General features: G+C 45.8%; 1 protein-coding gene across 2 annotated transcripts in view; it reads right to left on the bottom strand.

Moving 5' to 3' along the window:
• Positions 1-1,020: 1,020 nt before the first annotated feature.
• LOC139382318 (paired box protein Pax-3-like) overlaps positions 1,021-17,873 on the bottom strand; it is a 45,820-nt gene continuing 28,967 nt past the window's right edge. The window contains exons 6-9 of one of the 2 annotated variants that reach the window (XM_071126234.1): positions 8,637-8,802; positions 8,220-8,431; positions 4,544-4,826; positions 1,021-3,166 (exon numbers count right to left, since the gene is read on the bottom strand). In XM_071126234.1, coding sequence (XP_070982335.1) covers positions 3,132-3,166; positions 4,544-4,826; positions 8,220-8,431; positions 8,637-8,802 — 696 coding nt within the window. In that variant the 3' untranslated portion in view covers positions 1,021-3,131. Of the gene's footprint in view, positions 3,167-4,538; positions 4,827-8,219; positions 8,432-8,636; positions 8,803-17,873 lie in introns of both variants that reach the window. The other variant, XM_071126233.1, reaches the window with a different exon arrangement.

Below are 17,873 nucleotides of genomic sequence, written 5' to 3'. Positions count from 1 at the left end.
ATCTTTATCTCTTTCCTTCCATTACATGTTATGAAATCCATTAAATTTGTTTTGGTTTTAAGTAGACTCAGGGGGGTATTCAGCTCAAGAGGAGGGTACATTGGTAAAACTAATTTCTGTGGTCGCAGCTTTGCTTGGGACTTTTACAACGACAGCGATTTGTCTTCATCTTTAATGGTACTGCCTGATTAGGAAAGCAAACAGTGTGTGTGTGTGTGTGTGTGTGTGTGTGTGTGTGTGTGTGTGTGTGTGTGTGTGTGTGTGTGTGTGTGTGTGTGTGTGTGTGTGTGTGTGTGTGTGTGTGCGTGTGCGTGTGCGTGCGGGCGTGCGTGCGTGCAAGTTTATGTTTGTTCTCATGTTGGCCGAATTATTTTGTATTAGTAAATAAAAATGTCAGCAGTGTGATTGATCCAAAGTGGGTCAGCATTTCTGTTGACATAATCTTTATTTATAAAGCGTGTGGTCCCTCCAAGGCTTGAGACGAGACTCCATTAATCAGACGAATGTTTTAATTAGGGCTAATATCCTCAGGGTGGCGCGCACACACACACACACATACACACACACACAGAGGGGCCCTGTGTGTATGACCAAGGCCTAAGAGGGGTTGAAGAGTGAGGGGGAGGAGGGTGTTCTGTTTGTCCAAACGCTCTGAGGGTTGTTCGCATTTAGAATTTGTAAAACAGAAGTGTGTTTGTTACAGTATCGAGGGCCAGTGGGCATTACTAAGTTGTGCAGATGTTTGAATTTCTAAGAAAGGCTGTTGTGTTCAAGTTCAACTCCATGTCAGGAACCTCTCTTTATGGTTCTATTTTTACACAGGGCTTAGAGGTTTAAATACATTTATTTGAAAACGACATGCTTGTCTCTCTTCTTTTGTATTTTATATTGCAATGAGTCACTATCAATTATTTACTGCCCACTGATGACAAACATTTCATACACAAAGATTGCATTGAGATGAAAATGATCTTGAAATGACAGTATAACTTTAGACAAAATGAAAACTATTTTTAGTCATTGTATTTAAACTGTTTTATTATAAATAGTAATAATACTGTGCTTGTACACAAGACATTGTGTCATATCATTCTGTCAAAAAATACAGAAAAACATATCAAAATTAAGGAACCCATTGGAAAGAAAAAACACTTTTCTTTCTGTTACAGACAAATGTACAACTGACCGCTGAGTGCTTGTAGCAAACTTTGGATCTGTTGAGACATTCAGCTACCATTTAGTGAACAGACGGACACGGTGTTCCTATAAGGTATGTGATGTAGTAACTTGACTAAAACATTGAAGAAAGTTTAAGAATAATGTTGCAGAATTGCTTAGATACTTTAGAGAGAATAAATAAGGAAATGACGTAAACACCACACTATTGATCTTTCTGTTTTCGCAACAAGAAAAACCAAAAGACAAAAGACCAAAAAAACAACAAATGATTTGGCTTTGTAATTCTTCATAAGTTTTTTTGTTTACTTATTTTTTCCCTTGAATCAATCTGCTCCACATGGACTTGGAATGACTTCAATGGTTCACAATGTGCGTCCCACCTTTCCCTGTGGCTTTGCTATTATAGCAGTACTGACGATGTTGGTGGTTGTTGTTGCTGTTGCTTCTTTGTTTTGGACCTGGAAGCATCCGTAGGGACATACTCAAACGTGATTCAAATGTTTATACAGAATGTTCTTAAGACACAAGATCTTATTTGATTCATCTGTTTGATGGCGTCGTCGACTCTGAGGTACGTGATATTGCACTTCTGGTCAGCTGGGTTGGTCTGTGGTGAGGTGGTCCTGGTTTCTCATGTGTCTCTTGGTCGTGAGTCTCGTGACCTAACAGGCCTCTATGAGGGGGAACTGCACCCCTGGATGGATCAGCCCTGTCGCCCATCAGAACCCCTGAGTCCCCCCTCCCTCCTCCTCCTCCTCCTTCACCTGGGACTTTCCCAGAAGTCAACCCTGACCCCTAGGAATCCCTCTAAAGCTACAAGAGATCAGAGTTATCAACAGAACACAGTGAGAGTTCAACGGATTGTTTAAAAACACTGAGCATTTAACATAATGAAGGGAACAGAACAGCTGTAGTATACATTACAGGTCTGTTTATGATGATATGTCAAAGCTTCCTCTTTGAATGGCATATGTATTTGTTCCTCAGTCTATGTTTGGAATATTGTGTTCATGGACAAAACATATCAAATAAATGCAACGTCAAATAAATCCACAAGAAAAGCCTGTTATTTTTTCCATCAAGTAGCTTTCATTCAGAGATAAATAGAATGAATCTGTATTCATTTGGCCCTACGGCAAACATGTCAACAGACTCACAGCTTTAAGGCCGCTAGTAAGTCCGTTACTATACAGTCTGGTTGTGCTCTTCCATAGACCTGACTTGAGGATTTTTTTACCCCAACCAGGCCTCTGCTCCTGGGCTGTGCTGTGGGTCTATGTGGGCTAGTCCTCCACGGTCCTCCTGATCAAAGTTGGCGCCCAATGTGGGGTAGACCACATCACAGGCAAGGGAATGTACCCAGTGGCATCTCTGTCATTCATCAACAGACATTAATCAAAGTTCATGTGTTTCTTTGTTTTGGCCTTAAATTCCTCTCTATCAATGTCATTTTATCTATAATCTCTCTTCCATTATTATCATCAAGTGTGAAGGAACAGATCACTGTTGAGGGAATAGATTACATAAAGAGCCCCATCAGTCTCAACAAATGCAGTACACACGTCCCTCAACCGAGACTGGGCTGGGCCGGAGGTGGAGACTGGTCTGGGCCAGAGGTGGAGACTGGGTTGTTGCAGAGGTGGAGACTGGGCTGGGCCAGAGGTGAAGACTGGGCTGGGCCAGAGGTGGAACCTGGGTTGGGTCAGAGGTGGAGACTGGGCTGGGCCAGAGGTGGAGACTGGGCTGGACCGGAGGTGGAGACTGGGCTGGGTCAGAGGTGGAGACTGGGCTGGGTCAGAGGTGGAGACTGGGCTGGGCCAGAGGTGGAGACTGGGTTGGGCCAGAGGTGGAGACTGGGTTGGGCCAAAGGTGGAGACTGGGTTGGGCCAGAGGTGGAGACTGGGTTGGGCCAAAGGTGGAGGTGGTGGGGGGTCACTTAGAGGGGCAGATCCTCAGGTGATCTCAGGTCTCAGATAATGAAGGGCACCTAAAAGGAAAAACAGAAGAGAATGAGACTAAGTTATGAGTTATCCTCAATTAAACATAAAGAGGGTGATGATCACTGACAGAGATAAAGAGGGTTTGAACCATGGGAGAAGCATTATCATGGTGATCAGTCTAACAGTGCAGCGGCAGTGTGTGTGTGTGTGTGTGTGTGTGTGTGTGTGTGTGTGTGTGTGTGTGTGTGTGTGTGTGTGTGTGTGTGTGTGTGTGTGTGTGTGTGCGTGCGTGCGCGTGTGTGTGTGTGTGGTCTAGAGAGGGGAAGTGGGCAGACTTGATATCAGTCCCATTGAGACTGGGTTAGGCTTGACACTAGAGGCCTAGTACCAGTGAATCTGGGACAGAGTTCAATACTGCTTCCCCAGTTGACCTCAGCAGGCCCACACCACGCACCTGTTTCTAATTGCCGCCCTGCCAGAGGATATTAGGATCCTTCCACCCCCCAGAAAATACCTTTTCCCATTTAACAGACCTAACCACACACGGGTATCCAGTCTCTGTGATTAATGACATCAAGATGTAGTCCCTCTGATGGGTGTGTGTGTGTGTGTGTGTGTGTGTGTGTGTGTGTGTGTGTGTGTGTGTGTGTGTGTGTGTGTGTGTGTGTGTGTGTGTGTGTGTGTGTGTGTGTGTGTGTGTGTGTGTCTTTTCTGTCCACTTACATATTTCTTAAAGATATTTCATTAAGCATTTATTTCTCTCGGATATTAGGTTAAATATTCCCTCGATACCTGCAGTCCTTTTCAAAGCCGTGGCAGCCATCTACATGGACTGGTGTCTTTGCTTTGAAGGGTGAGGTTGCTGCGAGGTCGAGGGACTGGCCTGATTGGGTGACCCACAGAGGGAAATTGAAAACTGCAGGGTACTCTAATCACTGCTGAACGCATGTGGATGATGTCGATTTTTGAGAGTTACATGAAGGTTTGTTTGATGTCAGAGTTAACCTTAGTGTAATGTTAATGTGAACTGAAGGGCCTCCTCACTGTTAAACAAGCCTCCCATAAGGAAACGATCCAGGAGACACTATCTTACAGTATTAGTACGGTTTCATAGGAATGAACTGAATTGCTGACAGGCGAGGTGAGCTACAGTCTACTAAAGGATAGATATGTTCCTACATACTCAGTGTTACTTCAGAGATAGGATCAAACAACTTATCCTGTCTGAAACCCTGCTGTTTTCATTGGATGGAAACACGTCATGTGAACACTGCTAGAATCCTATCAACACATTTTCTTTGTAAATGTATCGGTGCATTAGACTTAAGAGCGGTGAAAGGTTAAGGCAGCTACAGTTGATATGATTGGAGAGATATCTTCCTAAGTGTTTAAGTGGTAATAAAAGTGAGCGATATTGACCTTACTTTGTCCGTGGTACTGCCCATACTGGTAGGAGGCCACAGGGTCCACGCTGTAGGCAGGAGCGCTGTAGGAGGACGGGCAGTAGGACTGGGAGTTGGGCAGCGAGGGGAGACTGGGGATGTTGGGGACACTGGACAGGCCCTCCAGACCCTTGATGTGCTCCAGACGCTGGGAGCAGCTGGCCCCCATGCCCCCAGGGGGCTCCAGGCCTCCTGTCAGGGGGGAGAGGGCATAGTCACTCTGGGGCTGGTGGGGCACCCCACCTGGGTTCAACAGACCCATCACCTGGAGAGAGAGGGAGGGAGAGGAAGGGAGGATGAGTGTTATTGATGTGACGTTATTGACGTTCCATTCAGATAGGTGGTTAAGTGATTTTGGCACAGCTTGGTGTTAGGTATCATCCCAACCCCCATCTATAACACATTCCAACACAGCCTAACTCAGACAGGAAGTTATCCTCCACTGACATCAAAACCCTTCCACCAGGCCTTCCCAGACAGGCAGAGATAACTCCACAGAGGAAGAATTAACCAATTTGTCTCAGAACTCCACTTATTTGGAAATTCCCTCCTGTCGCCGCTCCAAAAAGCAAAGGATGAGATAAAGACTTATCGCCAAAGATGTCCCAACACAGATAACATGGTAGACCTTTAGAAGCAGAGAGAAAAACCTCTGGACCACAACAGACAAGCTGCAGACAAACAGGCTAGGATTTGACCTGTTATTGATTAGCTGCCCGATAATCGAATTTAGGGGAATATTTCTTGGCGAGCGAAGGACGGAAAAGAGCCGTAGGGTATCGTTATAGAGGAGGTTCAGACAGAACGAGCCGATAACAAACCCTCACTAACTTTATCTGGATGGATAAGAAAGAAAGTTCAACAAAGTATATAATAAACAGATAATTGCTGTGACTCAAGATCATCTCACTGAAAAGATATATCCCAACCCAACCCACTTTAAACCTCCCTACCTCTAAATGCATCAAATCCCTCTAAACAGAGACCTGTAGCCTCTGTCCATGTCCTAATGAAACGCAGGTTCGCTGCATGTTGGGCTCTTCTGGCCCTATAAGTGACATATTATTCTACATCCACACACACAGATGGTCCCGCTTAAGTCATTTCCCAGGCAGGGGACAGAGGAGCCCATGTTGATTTTGAGAGGGGAGTTGTGTTTCTCGACCCCAGTAACATTTTCCCAAAAAATTACCTGCGTTTTGGAACACTCTGGTTAAACAGAAAAAGTATATGGACAGATGGCGTGGTCGATCTCTCCAAGAAACTACAGCTTTCAAAAATGCTATACCTCTCTCTTTCTTGCTCTCTTTCTTTCTCTTTCTCAATCTCTCTCTCTTTCTTCTATCCTTGTCTTTTTAGCGTGACATGCTGGGCTTCGCCGGGGTGTTCCATGTTGGAACGTTGCTGTGTCCAGCGGACCCTAATCAGTGTGTCCAGGAAAAGCCGGACAGCAGAGGAGAGCCGGGGAAGAATGTCAGAATGGAGGAAGTCTGAGACGTACAGGACATTCCTGCTTCTCTCATACAATATAACGTATGTACAAATAAATTAGGACTTGACTTTCATACTGAGGAATGTGGAGGCAAGAATGCAATCATGAGAAGCCTCCCTGGAGGCTTAACGGTTTGTTTGTGTGCGTGTGTGTGTGTGTGTGTGTGTGTGTGTGTGTGTGTGTGTGTGTGTGTGTGTGTGTGTGTGTGTGTGTGTGTGTGTGTGTGTGTGTGTGTGTGTGTGTGTGTGTGTGTGTGTGTGTGTGTGTGTGTGTGTGTGTGTTTCCTTGATTTCCCAAGGTAGCTGCGTATGGACTGCGTAAGAGAGGGAGGTGTAGATAAATGGAAAGAAAGTCTTAACAGAGATTCAAGGAGGGGGTAGTTTCCCATGAACCTTAAAACACACACTCGCACACATACATTATGGTTGTCATACAGAAGCCCTGTCCGTGGAATCTTGACAAACACCCTTGAAGAGGACGAGGTGTGTTCCTTACAAATGGAAAACATGTGAGGATCAGGCACCCCATTTATCAGGGAGAGAGAGAGAGGAGATGAGGAGTGTTCGATTTGTAGAATTGCGTATTGTGCCAACATGTATCAAAAGTTCTCTACATCTTGCATGCAAATAATAAGTATCAATCCATCTTAGTTTCTACATAGAGTAGGCCTAGTTGGTCTTCGACATTCAGTCTTCATAACCATCTTATAAATTAAAGACCCATCCAATTTAAGTCAATTCATAATTTAAACTAATAAGTACTATACATTCCTACATTCCACACACGTACCAACAAAATGTAGCTAGCCTGCACCAATTATATAGGTAACAAAACATGGGAAGTAATCTACATAAATTACACACATAATTCAATTTATATTCGGTAGTAATCCATTTGAACACTGGAGCCTTGATTTATTACTGTGCCAAAGCACAAGGATCTTATGTGAGTGGTGATGGGCCAAAGCACAAGGATCTTATGCGAGTGGTGATGGGCCAAAGCACAAGGATCTTATGCGAGTGGTGATGGGCCAAAGCACAAGGATCTTATGTGAGTGGTGATGGGCTAAAGCACAAGGATCTTATGTGAGTGGTGATGGGCCAAAGCACAAGGATCTTATGCGAGTGGTGATGGGCTAAAGCACGGGAAGATTCAGAGGCAATGACAAAGAGACTGGAAGCAAAAGTATATTTGCCCTACTGCAACAGAAAAATACTGAATATTGTCTAAAAATATTTAGTATTTGGAAACGTTTTTCATGAAAAAAAGCAACTCCACCTCACACCCAACTGAGTTGAAGTTAGTGCCTCTACAATGACTGGTAAGAAATGACGAGACTACAATTAAAAAAAATTGATAGACGATATCTCCCCTCCTTATGACTTAGCCTATTCATTGTCATTTATATCAATTGAACACATTTCAGTAGATTAAACTGAACAAAATAAATGTCTCATAAATTGACAACAAGTATTTTAAACGTTCATCAATAATATCAAACATTTCAAAGGTTTCCCTTTCCCATCATGTGATCTGTGTAAATGTTATTTTTGCATACTGTCTAACCATGCCAGCCTCTCCAGTCATTCATCCTTCATGTCCATATTGTCACACTCTCTAAAGTGACCCTGAAGCACTGGTGTGTGTGTGTGTGTGTGTGTGTGTGTGTGTGTGTGTGTGTGTGTGTGTGTGCGTACGTGTCTGTGTGTGTGTGTGTGTGGGGGGGGGGGGGGGGGGGGATCTGACTTTGAGCAACTGAAATCTCATTTTCTGCTTGTTAGGACAGCCCTTAATGTTTAGGTAAAGGGACGACAAGCCTCATGCCTGTATAATTGGCCATAATTGTCTTTTCAGTTTTAATTTGTCTCATCTTCTCCTCATTCATTTGTCCTCCCCCGTGTCTGTCCTCTGTCCTTTTCAAGTCCTTTCACTCCACCTCACACCCTCCTCCACCCCTCCCCACCTCCTGACATAGATAAAGAGTATGAACTGTGTGTGTGTGTGTGCGTGTGCGTGTGCGTGTGTGTGTGTGTGTGTGTGTGTGTGTGTGTGTGTGTGTGTGTGTGTGTGTGTGTGTGTGTGTGTGTGTGTGTGTGTGTGTGTGTGTGTGTGTGTGTGTATGTGTGTGTGTGTGTGTGTGCGTGTGCGTAGCTCTGTTTGACTCACCTGTGAAGAGAGGCCATTGCTGATGGCAGGGTTCATGGGAGGGCCTCCTGACGAGAGGAAGCTGTCGGAGTAGCCTGAGAAGCTGTGGCGTCCAGAGGCCAGGCAGTAGGCAGACCCCCCATCCTGTCCTCCCCCTCCTGAGCTCTGGTGGTGGCCTGAGGACGGGGGCAGGGGCTGGGGCCGGTGCAGCGTGCTGGCCTGCTCCGACACCACTAAGGGAAGGACAAATAGAAAAGAAGAACTTACCATTTACATATATTGTCTCTCAATTGACAGATTATTACAATGTAGTCAATATTTAACAGTACATGACATTGCAAATCAAGCTCAAGGGTCTGAACTCTGAGAGCAATAGCTGTATATGTGAAACACACAGGGAGTTGTTTAGCCTGTGGCCTTGTTTACAGAGTGTCCCACCTTGTGATATGGATGTAGGGGGATACGGGCTGTCAGACAGCTGATAAGGTGAGAGACTGGACATGGCAGAGGGCGGGAAGCCCCCAGGGATCAGGTGATTGAAGGCCATGAGCTGACTAGCTCCAGCCTGCTTCCTCCACCGGGCTCTTCTGTTACTGAACCACACCTGGGGAAAGAGGAAAACATGACATCTTACATTGTCTTAAACATACATTCCCATATATACAGTGCATTCGGAAAGTATTCAGACCCCTTTATATTTTCCACATTTTGTTAAGTTACAGCCTTATTTCAAATTAATTCAATGGAAAAAATCCTTAGCAATCAAGACAGAATACCTCATAATGACAAACCTAAAACAGGTTTTTAGAAATGTGTGCAAATGAATGAAATGAAAACAGAAATACCTTATTTACATTAGTATTCAGACCCTTTCTATGAGACTCGAAATTGAGCTCAGGTGCATCCTGTTTCCATTGATCATCCATGAGATGTTTCTACAACTTGATTGGAGTCCACCTGTGGTAAATTCAACTGATTGGACATGATTTGGAATGGCACACACCTGTCTATAAAAGGTCCCACAGTTGACAATGCATGTCAGAGAAAAAACCAAGCCATAAGGTCGAAGGAATTGTCCGTATAGATCTGGGGAAGGGTACAAAAAAGGGTACGAAAAACCTTCTGCAGCATTGAAGGTCCCCAAGAACACAGTGGCCTCTATCATTCTTAAATGGAAGTTTGGAACCACCAAGACTCTTCCTATAAGTGAGCGCCCAGCCAAACTGAGTAATCGGGGGAGAAGGGCCTTGGTCAGGGAGGTGACCAAAAACCCAATGGTCACTCTGACAGAGCTCAAGAGTTTCTCTGTGGAGATGGGAGAACCTTCCAAAAGGCACCTAAAGATGCTCAGACCATGAGAAACAAGATTCTATGGTCCGATGAACTCTTTGGCCTGAATGCCAAGCGTCACGTCTGGAGGAAACCTGGCACCATCCATACTGTGAAGCACGGTGGTGACAGCATCATGCTGTGGGGATGTTTTTCAGCAGCAGGGACTGGGAGACTAGTCAGGATCAAGGGAAAGATGAACGGAGCAAAGTACAGAGATTCTTGATGAAAACCTGCTCCAGAGCACTCAGGACCTCCGACTGGGGCAAAGGTTCACCTTCCAACAGGACAACAACTCTAAGCATACAGACAAGACAAGGCAGGAGTGGCTTCGGGACAAGTCTCTGAATGTTCATGAGTGGCCTAGCCCAGACTTGAACTGGATCTAACATCTCTGGAGAGACCTGAAAATAGCTGTGCAGCAATGCTCCCCATCCAACCTGACAGAGCTTGAGAAGATCTGCAGAGAAGAATGGGAGAAACTCCCCAAATAAAGACGTGTCAAGCTTGTAGTGTCATACTTAAGAAGACTAGAGGCTGTAATCGCTTCAACAAAGTACTGAGTAAATGGTCTGAATACTTATATAAATGTGATATTTCCGTGGGTTTTTAGTTATAAATGTGAAAAAAAAAAGAAAAAAACTGTTCTTGCTTTGTCATTATTGGGAATTGTGTGTAGATTGATGAGATAAACATTTTTTTATACATTTTAGAATAAGGCTGTAATGTAACAAAATGTGGAAAAAGTCAGGTGGTCTGAATACTTTTGGGAAGGCACTGTATTAATGGTTAATGACTGTAATTTGTGCATATGTGTATATCTCTCTCTGTGAGTCAATATGTTTTTGTCTGACTGCATTTTTTTTGTTTCTGATTTCCAGGTATTGTGTGTGTGTGTGTGTGTGTGTGTGTGTGTGTGTGTGTGTGCGCGCATGTCTAAACCCTGTGTGTTATTGTCTGAGTGTTTGTGTGTGTGTCGGGGTCATGTGTTCCTCTCCAGACCTGCCCATGTGACTCCTGGCTGCAGCCAACAAGGCTCTCTCTATCTCCACATCTCATGCCTCACCACAGGAACATAATTTAAACATAGCAACACAACACAATTTACATGGCCCCTCCCCCCCTATAAATTCCTCTAACTATAAATTAGCTCTGATGGTCTTATTTCAGTCCTGTTCCATAGCCATAAAGTCACCCAAAGCTTCAAATACTGTAGTTAATGAGAATAAGAAAATCGTATGTGAGGACTGTGTTTGCCTCAAAACTAATCTATTACAACTAACTCTCACAGTCTCACTTCAGGATTAAACGTTCATCTATAGTTGAAGTCGGAAGACTACATACACCTTGGCCAAATACATTTAAACTCAGTTTTCACTATTTATTGACATTTAAACCAAGTAAAAATTCCCTGTCTTAGGTCAGTTAGGATCACCACTTTATTTTAAGAACGTGAAATGTCAGAATAATAGTAGAGAGAATGATTAATTTCAGCTTTTATTTCTTTCAAATCAAATCAAATCAAATTTTATTTGTCACATACACATGGTTAGCAGATGTTAATGCGAGTGTAGCGAAATGCTTGTGCTTCTAGTTCCGACAATGCAGTAATAACCAACAAGTAATCTAACTAACAATTCCAAAACTACTGTCTTGTACACAGTGTAAGGGGATAAAGAATATGTACATAAGGATATATGAATGAGTGATGGTACAGAGCAGCATAGGCAAGATACAGTAGATGGTATCGAGTACAGTATATACATATGAGATGAGTATGTAAACAAAGTGGCATAGTTAAAGTGGCTAGTGATACATGTATTACATAAGGATACAGTCGATGATATAGAGTACAGTATATACGTATGCATATGAGATGAATAATGTAGGGTAAGTAACATTATATAAGGTAGCATTGTTTAAAGTGGCTAGTGATATATTTACATCATTTCCCATCAATTCCCATTATTAAAGTGGCTGGAGTTGAGTCAGTGTCAGTGTGTTGGCAGCAGCCACTCAATGTTAGTGGTGGCTGTTTAACAGTCTGATGGCCTTGAGATAGAAGCTGTTTTTCAGTCTCTCGGTCCCAGCTTTGATGCACCTGTACTGACCTCGCCTTCTGGATGATAGCGGGGTGAACAGGCAGTGGCTCGGGTGGTTGATGTCCTTGATGATCTTTATGGCCTTCCTGTGACATCGGGTGGTGTAGGTGTCCTGGAGGGCAGGTAGTTTGCCCCCGGTGATGCGTTGTGCAGACCTCACTACCCTCTGGAGAGCCTTACGGTTGAGGGCGGAGCAGTTACCGTACCAGGCGGTGATACAGCCCGCCAGGATGCTCTCGATTGTGCACCTGTAGAAGTTAGTGAGTGCTTTTGGTGACAAGCCAAATTTCTTCAGCCTCCTGAGGTTGAAGAGTGGACCAATTCAGTTTGTCTGTGATGTGTATGCCAAAGAACTTAAAACTTGCTACCCTCTCCACTACTGTTCCATCGATGTGGATAGGGGGGTGTTCCCTCTGCTGTTTCCTGAAGTCCACAATCATCTCCTTAGTTTTGTTGACGTTGAGTGTGAGGTTATTTTCCTGACACCACACTCCGAGGGCCCTCACCTCCTCCCTGTAGGCCGTCTCGTCGTTGTTGGTAATCAAGCCTACCACTGTTGTGTCGTCCGCAAACTTGATGATTGAGTTGGAGGCGTGCGTGGCCACGCAGTCGTGGGTGAACAGGGAGTACAGGAGAGGGCTCAGAACGCACCCTTGTGGGGCCCCAGTGTTGAGGATCAGCGGGGAGGAGATGTTGTTGCCTACCCTCACCACCTGGGGGCGGAATTCATCACATCCACCTTCATCACATTCCCAGTGGGTCAGAAGTTTACATACACTCAATTAGTATTTGGTGGCATTGCCTTTAAGTTGTTGATTGTTTAACTTGGGCCAAATATTTCAGGTAGCCTTCCACAAGCTTCCCACAATAAGTTGGGTGAATTTTGGCCCATTCCTCCTGACAGAGCTTGTGTAACTGAGTCAGGTTTGTAAGGCATCTTTGCTCGCACACGCTTTTTCAGTTCTGCCCACAAATGTTCTATAGGTATGAGGTTAGGGTTTGTGTCAGGTGTTAGTTGTGCAGAGGTGAGAACGGAGTCAGGCGCAGGACACAGAACTGAGTAAAAAATGATGAACTTTACTCTGGAAAAATAAATCCACTCAGGGATCATGAACCCCCACAGAAGATCCCACCACAAACGGACCAAGCAGCGTGGCCAGGAGGAGCAGACATCATGGACATGGAAGAAATCATGTCCGGAAAGGATCGCCTTCCACGGGAGCAGACGGAAGCAGCAAGGGAGCATCAACAACGACTCCGGGGTTCGTAACCACGACACAAGCACGAGAGGCACACGGGGTGGTTGGAGGAGCCAGGTTTCAGACCAGAGCCAACTCCCCGCACTCGCTTTGAGGAGCGTGTGACCCTTCAGGTACCATGTTCAGGCACCATGTTATGCGGCTTCACAGCCCGGTGCGCTCAGTGCCAGCTCTCCGCACTTGCCGTGTAAAAATGAGCATCCAGCCAGGATGGGTTGTGCTGGCTCAGTGATCCTGGTCTCCAGTGCGCCTCCTCGAATCAGGATATCTTGCGCCGGTTCTACCCACTGTGTCGCCAGTGCGCCTTCACAGCCCAGTGCGTCCTATGTCAGCGCCCCGCACTTGCCGGGCTAAAGTGAGCATCCAGCCAGGACGGGTTGTGCCAGCTCTACGCTCTAGACCTCCAGTGCGCCTCCACATTCCAGTACGTCCTGTGCCTCCTCCCCCACTCGCCCTGAGGTGCGTGTCATTAGCCCGGGGCCACCTGTACCGGTCCCACGCATCAGGCCTCCAGTGCGCCTCCACAGTCCAGAGCTTCCGGCGACAGTTCCCAGTCCAGAGCTTCCGACGACAGTTCCCAGTCCAGAGCTTCCGGCGACAGTTCCCAGTCCAGAGCTTCCGATGACGTTTCAAAGTCCGGAACCTCCAACGACGGTCCACGGTCCGGAACCTCCTGAGACGGTCCATGGTCCGGAACCTCCTGAGACGGTCCACGGTCCGGAACCTTCTGCGATGGTCCATGGTCCGGAACCTCCAGCTCCATGGCCGGAGCCTTCTTCTGCGCCGATGCCAAGTCTAAGCACGGCGTCCAGTCCAGCTCCAAGGTCAGAGTCTTCTTCTGTGTTGGTGCCCAGTCCATGCACAGTGTCCAGCCCGGGTCCATGGCTGGATTCACGGGATGAGCGGGTTCTCCGATGCTGGAGGATCTGTGGGATGAGAGGGTTCTTCGTCCCGCACCTGAGCCGCCTCCGATGCTGGAGGATCCGCGGGATGAGAGGGTTCTTCGTCCCGCACCAGAACCACCACCGACACTAGACACCCCCTCTAACCCTCCCTTTTGGTTTCAGGTTTTGCGGCCGGAGTCCACACCTTTGGGAGGGGGGGGGATCATATTTAGGTAGCCTTTTCCCACCTGTTGTTTGTGGGATCTTGTTTTTGTATTGTTGCTTTTGAGCCCTACAAGGCTGTACGTTCGTTTGTTTGTTTCTCTTATTTGTATTTGTTGCTGGTTCTCATTCAAATAAATTATGATGAACCCAAATCACGCTGCGCCTTGGTCTACCCATTTTGGCTTTGTGGACTTTGACTTTACACTTTGTGATGGCCACTCCAATACCTTGACTTTGTTGTCCTTAGACCATTTTACCACAACTTTTGGAAGTATGCTTGGGGTCATTGTCCATTTGGAAGACCCATTTGCGACCAAGCTTTAACTTCCTGACTGATGTCTTGAGATCTTGCTTCAATATATTCACATAGTTGTCCCTCCTCATGCAGCCATCTATTTTGTAAAGTGCACCAGTCCCTCCTGCAGCAAAGCACCCCCACAACATGATGCCGCCACCCCCATGCTTCACGGTTGGGATGGTGTTCTTTGGCTTGCAAACCTCCCCCTTTATCCTCCAAACATAACAATGGTGATTATGGCCAAACAGTTCTATTTTTGTTTCATCAGACCAGAGGACATTTCTCCAAAAAGTATGATCTTTGTCTCCATGTGCAGTTGCAAACCATTGTCTTTTTTATGGCGGTTTTGGAGCAGTGGATTCTTCCTTGCTGAGCGGCCTTTCAGGTTATGTCGATATAGGACTCGTTTTACTGTGGATATGGATACTTTTATACCTGTTTCCTCCAGCATCTTCACAAGGTCCTTTGCTGCTGTTCTGGGATTGATTTGCACTTTTCGCACCAATCCAACAATTGTTTACAGACAGATTATTTCACTTATAATTCAATGTATCACAATTCCAGTGGGTCAGAAGTTTACGTACACTAAGTTGACTGTGCCTTTGAACAGCTTGGAAAATTCCAGAAAATGATGTCATGGCTTTAGAAGCTTCTGATGGGCTAATTGACATAATTTGAGTCAATTGGAGGTGTACCTGTGGATGTATTTCAAGGCCCACCTTCAAACTCAGTGCCTCTTTGCTTGACATCATGGGGAAATCATAAGAAATCAGCCAAGACCTCAGAATTCTTTTTTTAGACCTCCATAGGTCTGGTTCATCATTGGGAGCAATTTCCAAACGCCTGAAGGTACCACGTTCATCTGTACAAACAATAGTACGCAAGTATAAACACCATGGGACCACGCAGCCGTCATCCCGCTCAGGAAGGAGATGTGTTCTGTCTCCTAGAGATGAACGTACTTTGGTGCGAAAGAACAATTTTTATAAGAGGACACAGTCTTGGAAATCCGTGTTTTTGTGCACCATGATGCTAAAATCGATTTCCTATTGAACATATTATTATGTTATTTCTTATTTGTTTTTGAAGTTACAAGCCTGAAACCTTGTACATAGACTTCTGACACCCTGTGGAAGCCATAGGAATTGCATCCAGGGAGCTATTTTACAACATGACCTTTCTCTTGCATTTCTAAGAGGATGGTCTCTCAAAAAACAAAAATTCTGGTTGGTTTTTCTTTGTATTTTCTCCTAGCATATATATTGTGTTATATTCTCCTATATTATTTTAACATTTCTACAAACTTCAAAATGTCTTTCCAATGGTACCAATTATATGCATATACCGTCTTCAGGGCCTGAGCTACAGGCAGTTTACTTTGGGCACGCCATTCAGGCGGAAATTGAGAAAAAAGGGGCATAGCCCACTTATGGGAAATCCCGCTATGCCCTCCGACAAACCATCAAACAGGCAAAGTGTCAATACAAGACTAAGATTGAATCCCACAACACCGGCTCTGACACTCGTTGGATGTGGCAGGGCTTGCAAACTATTATGGACTATAAAGGGAAGCACAACCATGAGCTGCCCAGTGACACAAGCCTAGAAAATGAGCTAAATGACGTCTATGCTCGCTTTGAGGCATGCGACACTGACCCACTCCAAATCGCATACTGCCTCAACAGATCCACAGATGATGCGATCTCTATTGCACTCCACACTGCCCTTTCCCACCTGGACAAAAGGAACACCTACGTGAGAATGCTGTTCATTGGCTACAGCTCAGCATTCAAAACCATAGTGCCCTCAAAGCTCATCACTAAGCTAAGGACCCTGGGACTAAACACCTCCCTCTACAACTGGATCCTGGACATCCTGAAGGGCCACCCCCATGTGGTAAGGGTAGGTAACAACACATCTGCCACGCTGATCCTCAACACGAGGCCGCTCAGCGGTGCGTGCTCAGTCCCCTCCTGAACTCCCTGTTCACCCATGACTGCATGGCCAAGCACAACCCCAACACCATCATTAAGTTTGCCGACAACACAACAGTGGCCTGACCACCGACAACAATGAGACAGCCTATAGGGAGGAGGTCAGAGACCTGGCAGTGTGCTGCCAGGATAACAACCTCTCCCTCAATGTGATCTTGACAAAGGAGATTATGTGGACTACAGGAAAAGGATGGCCGAGCACAACCCCATTCTCATCAACGGGGCTGTAGTGTAGCAGATTGAGAGCTTCAAGTTCCTTGGTGTCCACATCACCAATGAACTATTATGGTTCAAACACAGCTGCACCATCGAGAGCATCCTGACTGGTTGCATCACCACCTGGTATGGCAACTCCTCAGCCTCCGACCTGCTAGGCACTACAGAGGCTAGTGCGTATGGCCCAGTACATTACTGGTACCAAGCTTCCTGCCATCCAGGACCTCTATACCAGGCAGTGTCAGAGGAAGGCCCTAAAAATTGCCAAAGTTTCCAGCCACCCTAGTCATAGACTGTTCTCTCTGCTAACACAAGGCAAGGAGTACCGGAGCGCCAAGTCTAGGTCCAAAATGCTTCTTAATAGCTTCTATCCCCAAGCCATAAGACTCCTGAACAGCTAATCAAATGGCTACCCTGACTATGTGCCCCCCCCCCATTTTTACGCAGCTACAACTCTCTGTTTATATGCATAGTCACTTTATCTCTACCTACATGTACATATTGCCTCAATTACCTCGAATAACCTGTGCCCCCGCACATTGACCCTGTACCGGTACCCCCTGTAAATAGCCTCGCTACTGAAATCTTAAGGTTAGGCATTAACTGTGAATGGTTTTGGTCAGGGTTAAGGTTTGGGCAAGGCTTAAAACAAAAAGTAACTTTCTATCGCTGTATTCAAACTTGCAACTTTTGGAATAAGAGGCAGATGCTTACATCCATCCGCCTCCCCGTCCACAACACCCTAGAAAAACCGAAACCTACTTGAACGTAACAGTTGTTGTCCCTAGTGGCCGGGTCCACATCATCTCCCAGCATCTTCAGACATGGATGGACGTCAAATAGTGACTTGTATCACGTGTGACCTGGCTTATCCATTCACAGGGACAGAGAGGATAAATGAACCCATCCATATCAATAAATTAACATTTAACTCAACAGGCCCCCTTCTCCTCTGAACAGTATGGGGGGGATGTGGTTGGCTGCTACTGCTGAGAGTCGGTGTTGTGTGACTGGCGGAACTCATGCTGATTCCATATGTAATAGCCCCATGCTGGGCCCAGTACAGCCTCCATACGGGAGCTGTTGTGGGGAATTTTCTGGGCCGTAGATCAGAGCTGGGCCTGCATATTGGACCCCTGGGAACACAGGATGAAGGGGCAGGCCAGAAATGTGTGTGTGTGTGCGCGCGTGTGTGTGTGCGCGCGCGTGTGTGTGTGTGTATGTGTGTGTGTGTGTGTGTGTGTGTGTGTGTGTGTGTGTGTGTGTGTGTGTGTGTGTGTGTGTGTGTGTGTGTGTGTGTGTGTGTGTGTGTGTGTGTGTGTGTGTGTGTGTGTGTGTGTGTGTGTGCAGTGCGTGTGGATGTGTGTG

This window comes from Oncorhynchus clarkii, chromosome 24, assembly GCF_045791955.1.
Source record: "Oncorhynchus clarkii lewisi isolate Uvic-CL-2024 chromosome 24, UVic_Ocla_1.0, whole genome shotgun sequence".
In the NCBI taxonomy this organism is placed as follows: Eukaryota; Metazoa; Chordata; class Actinopteri; order Salmoniformes; family Salmonidae; genus Oncorhynchus; species Oncorhynchus clarkii.
The sequence above is the reverse complement of the archived record's forward strand: the minus strand, read 5'-3'. Positions and strand labels throughout refer to the sequence as shown.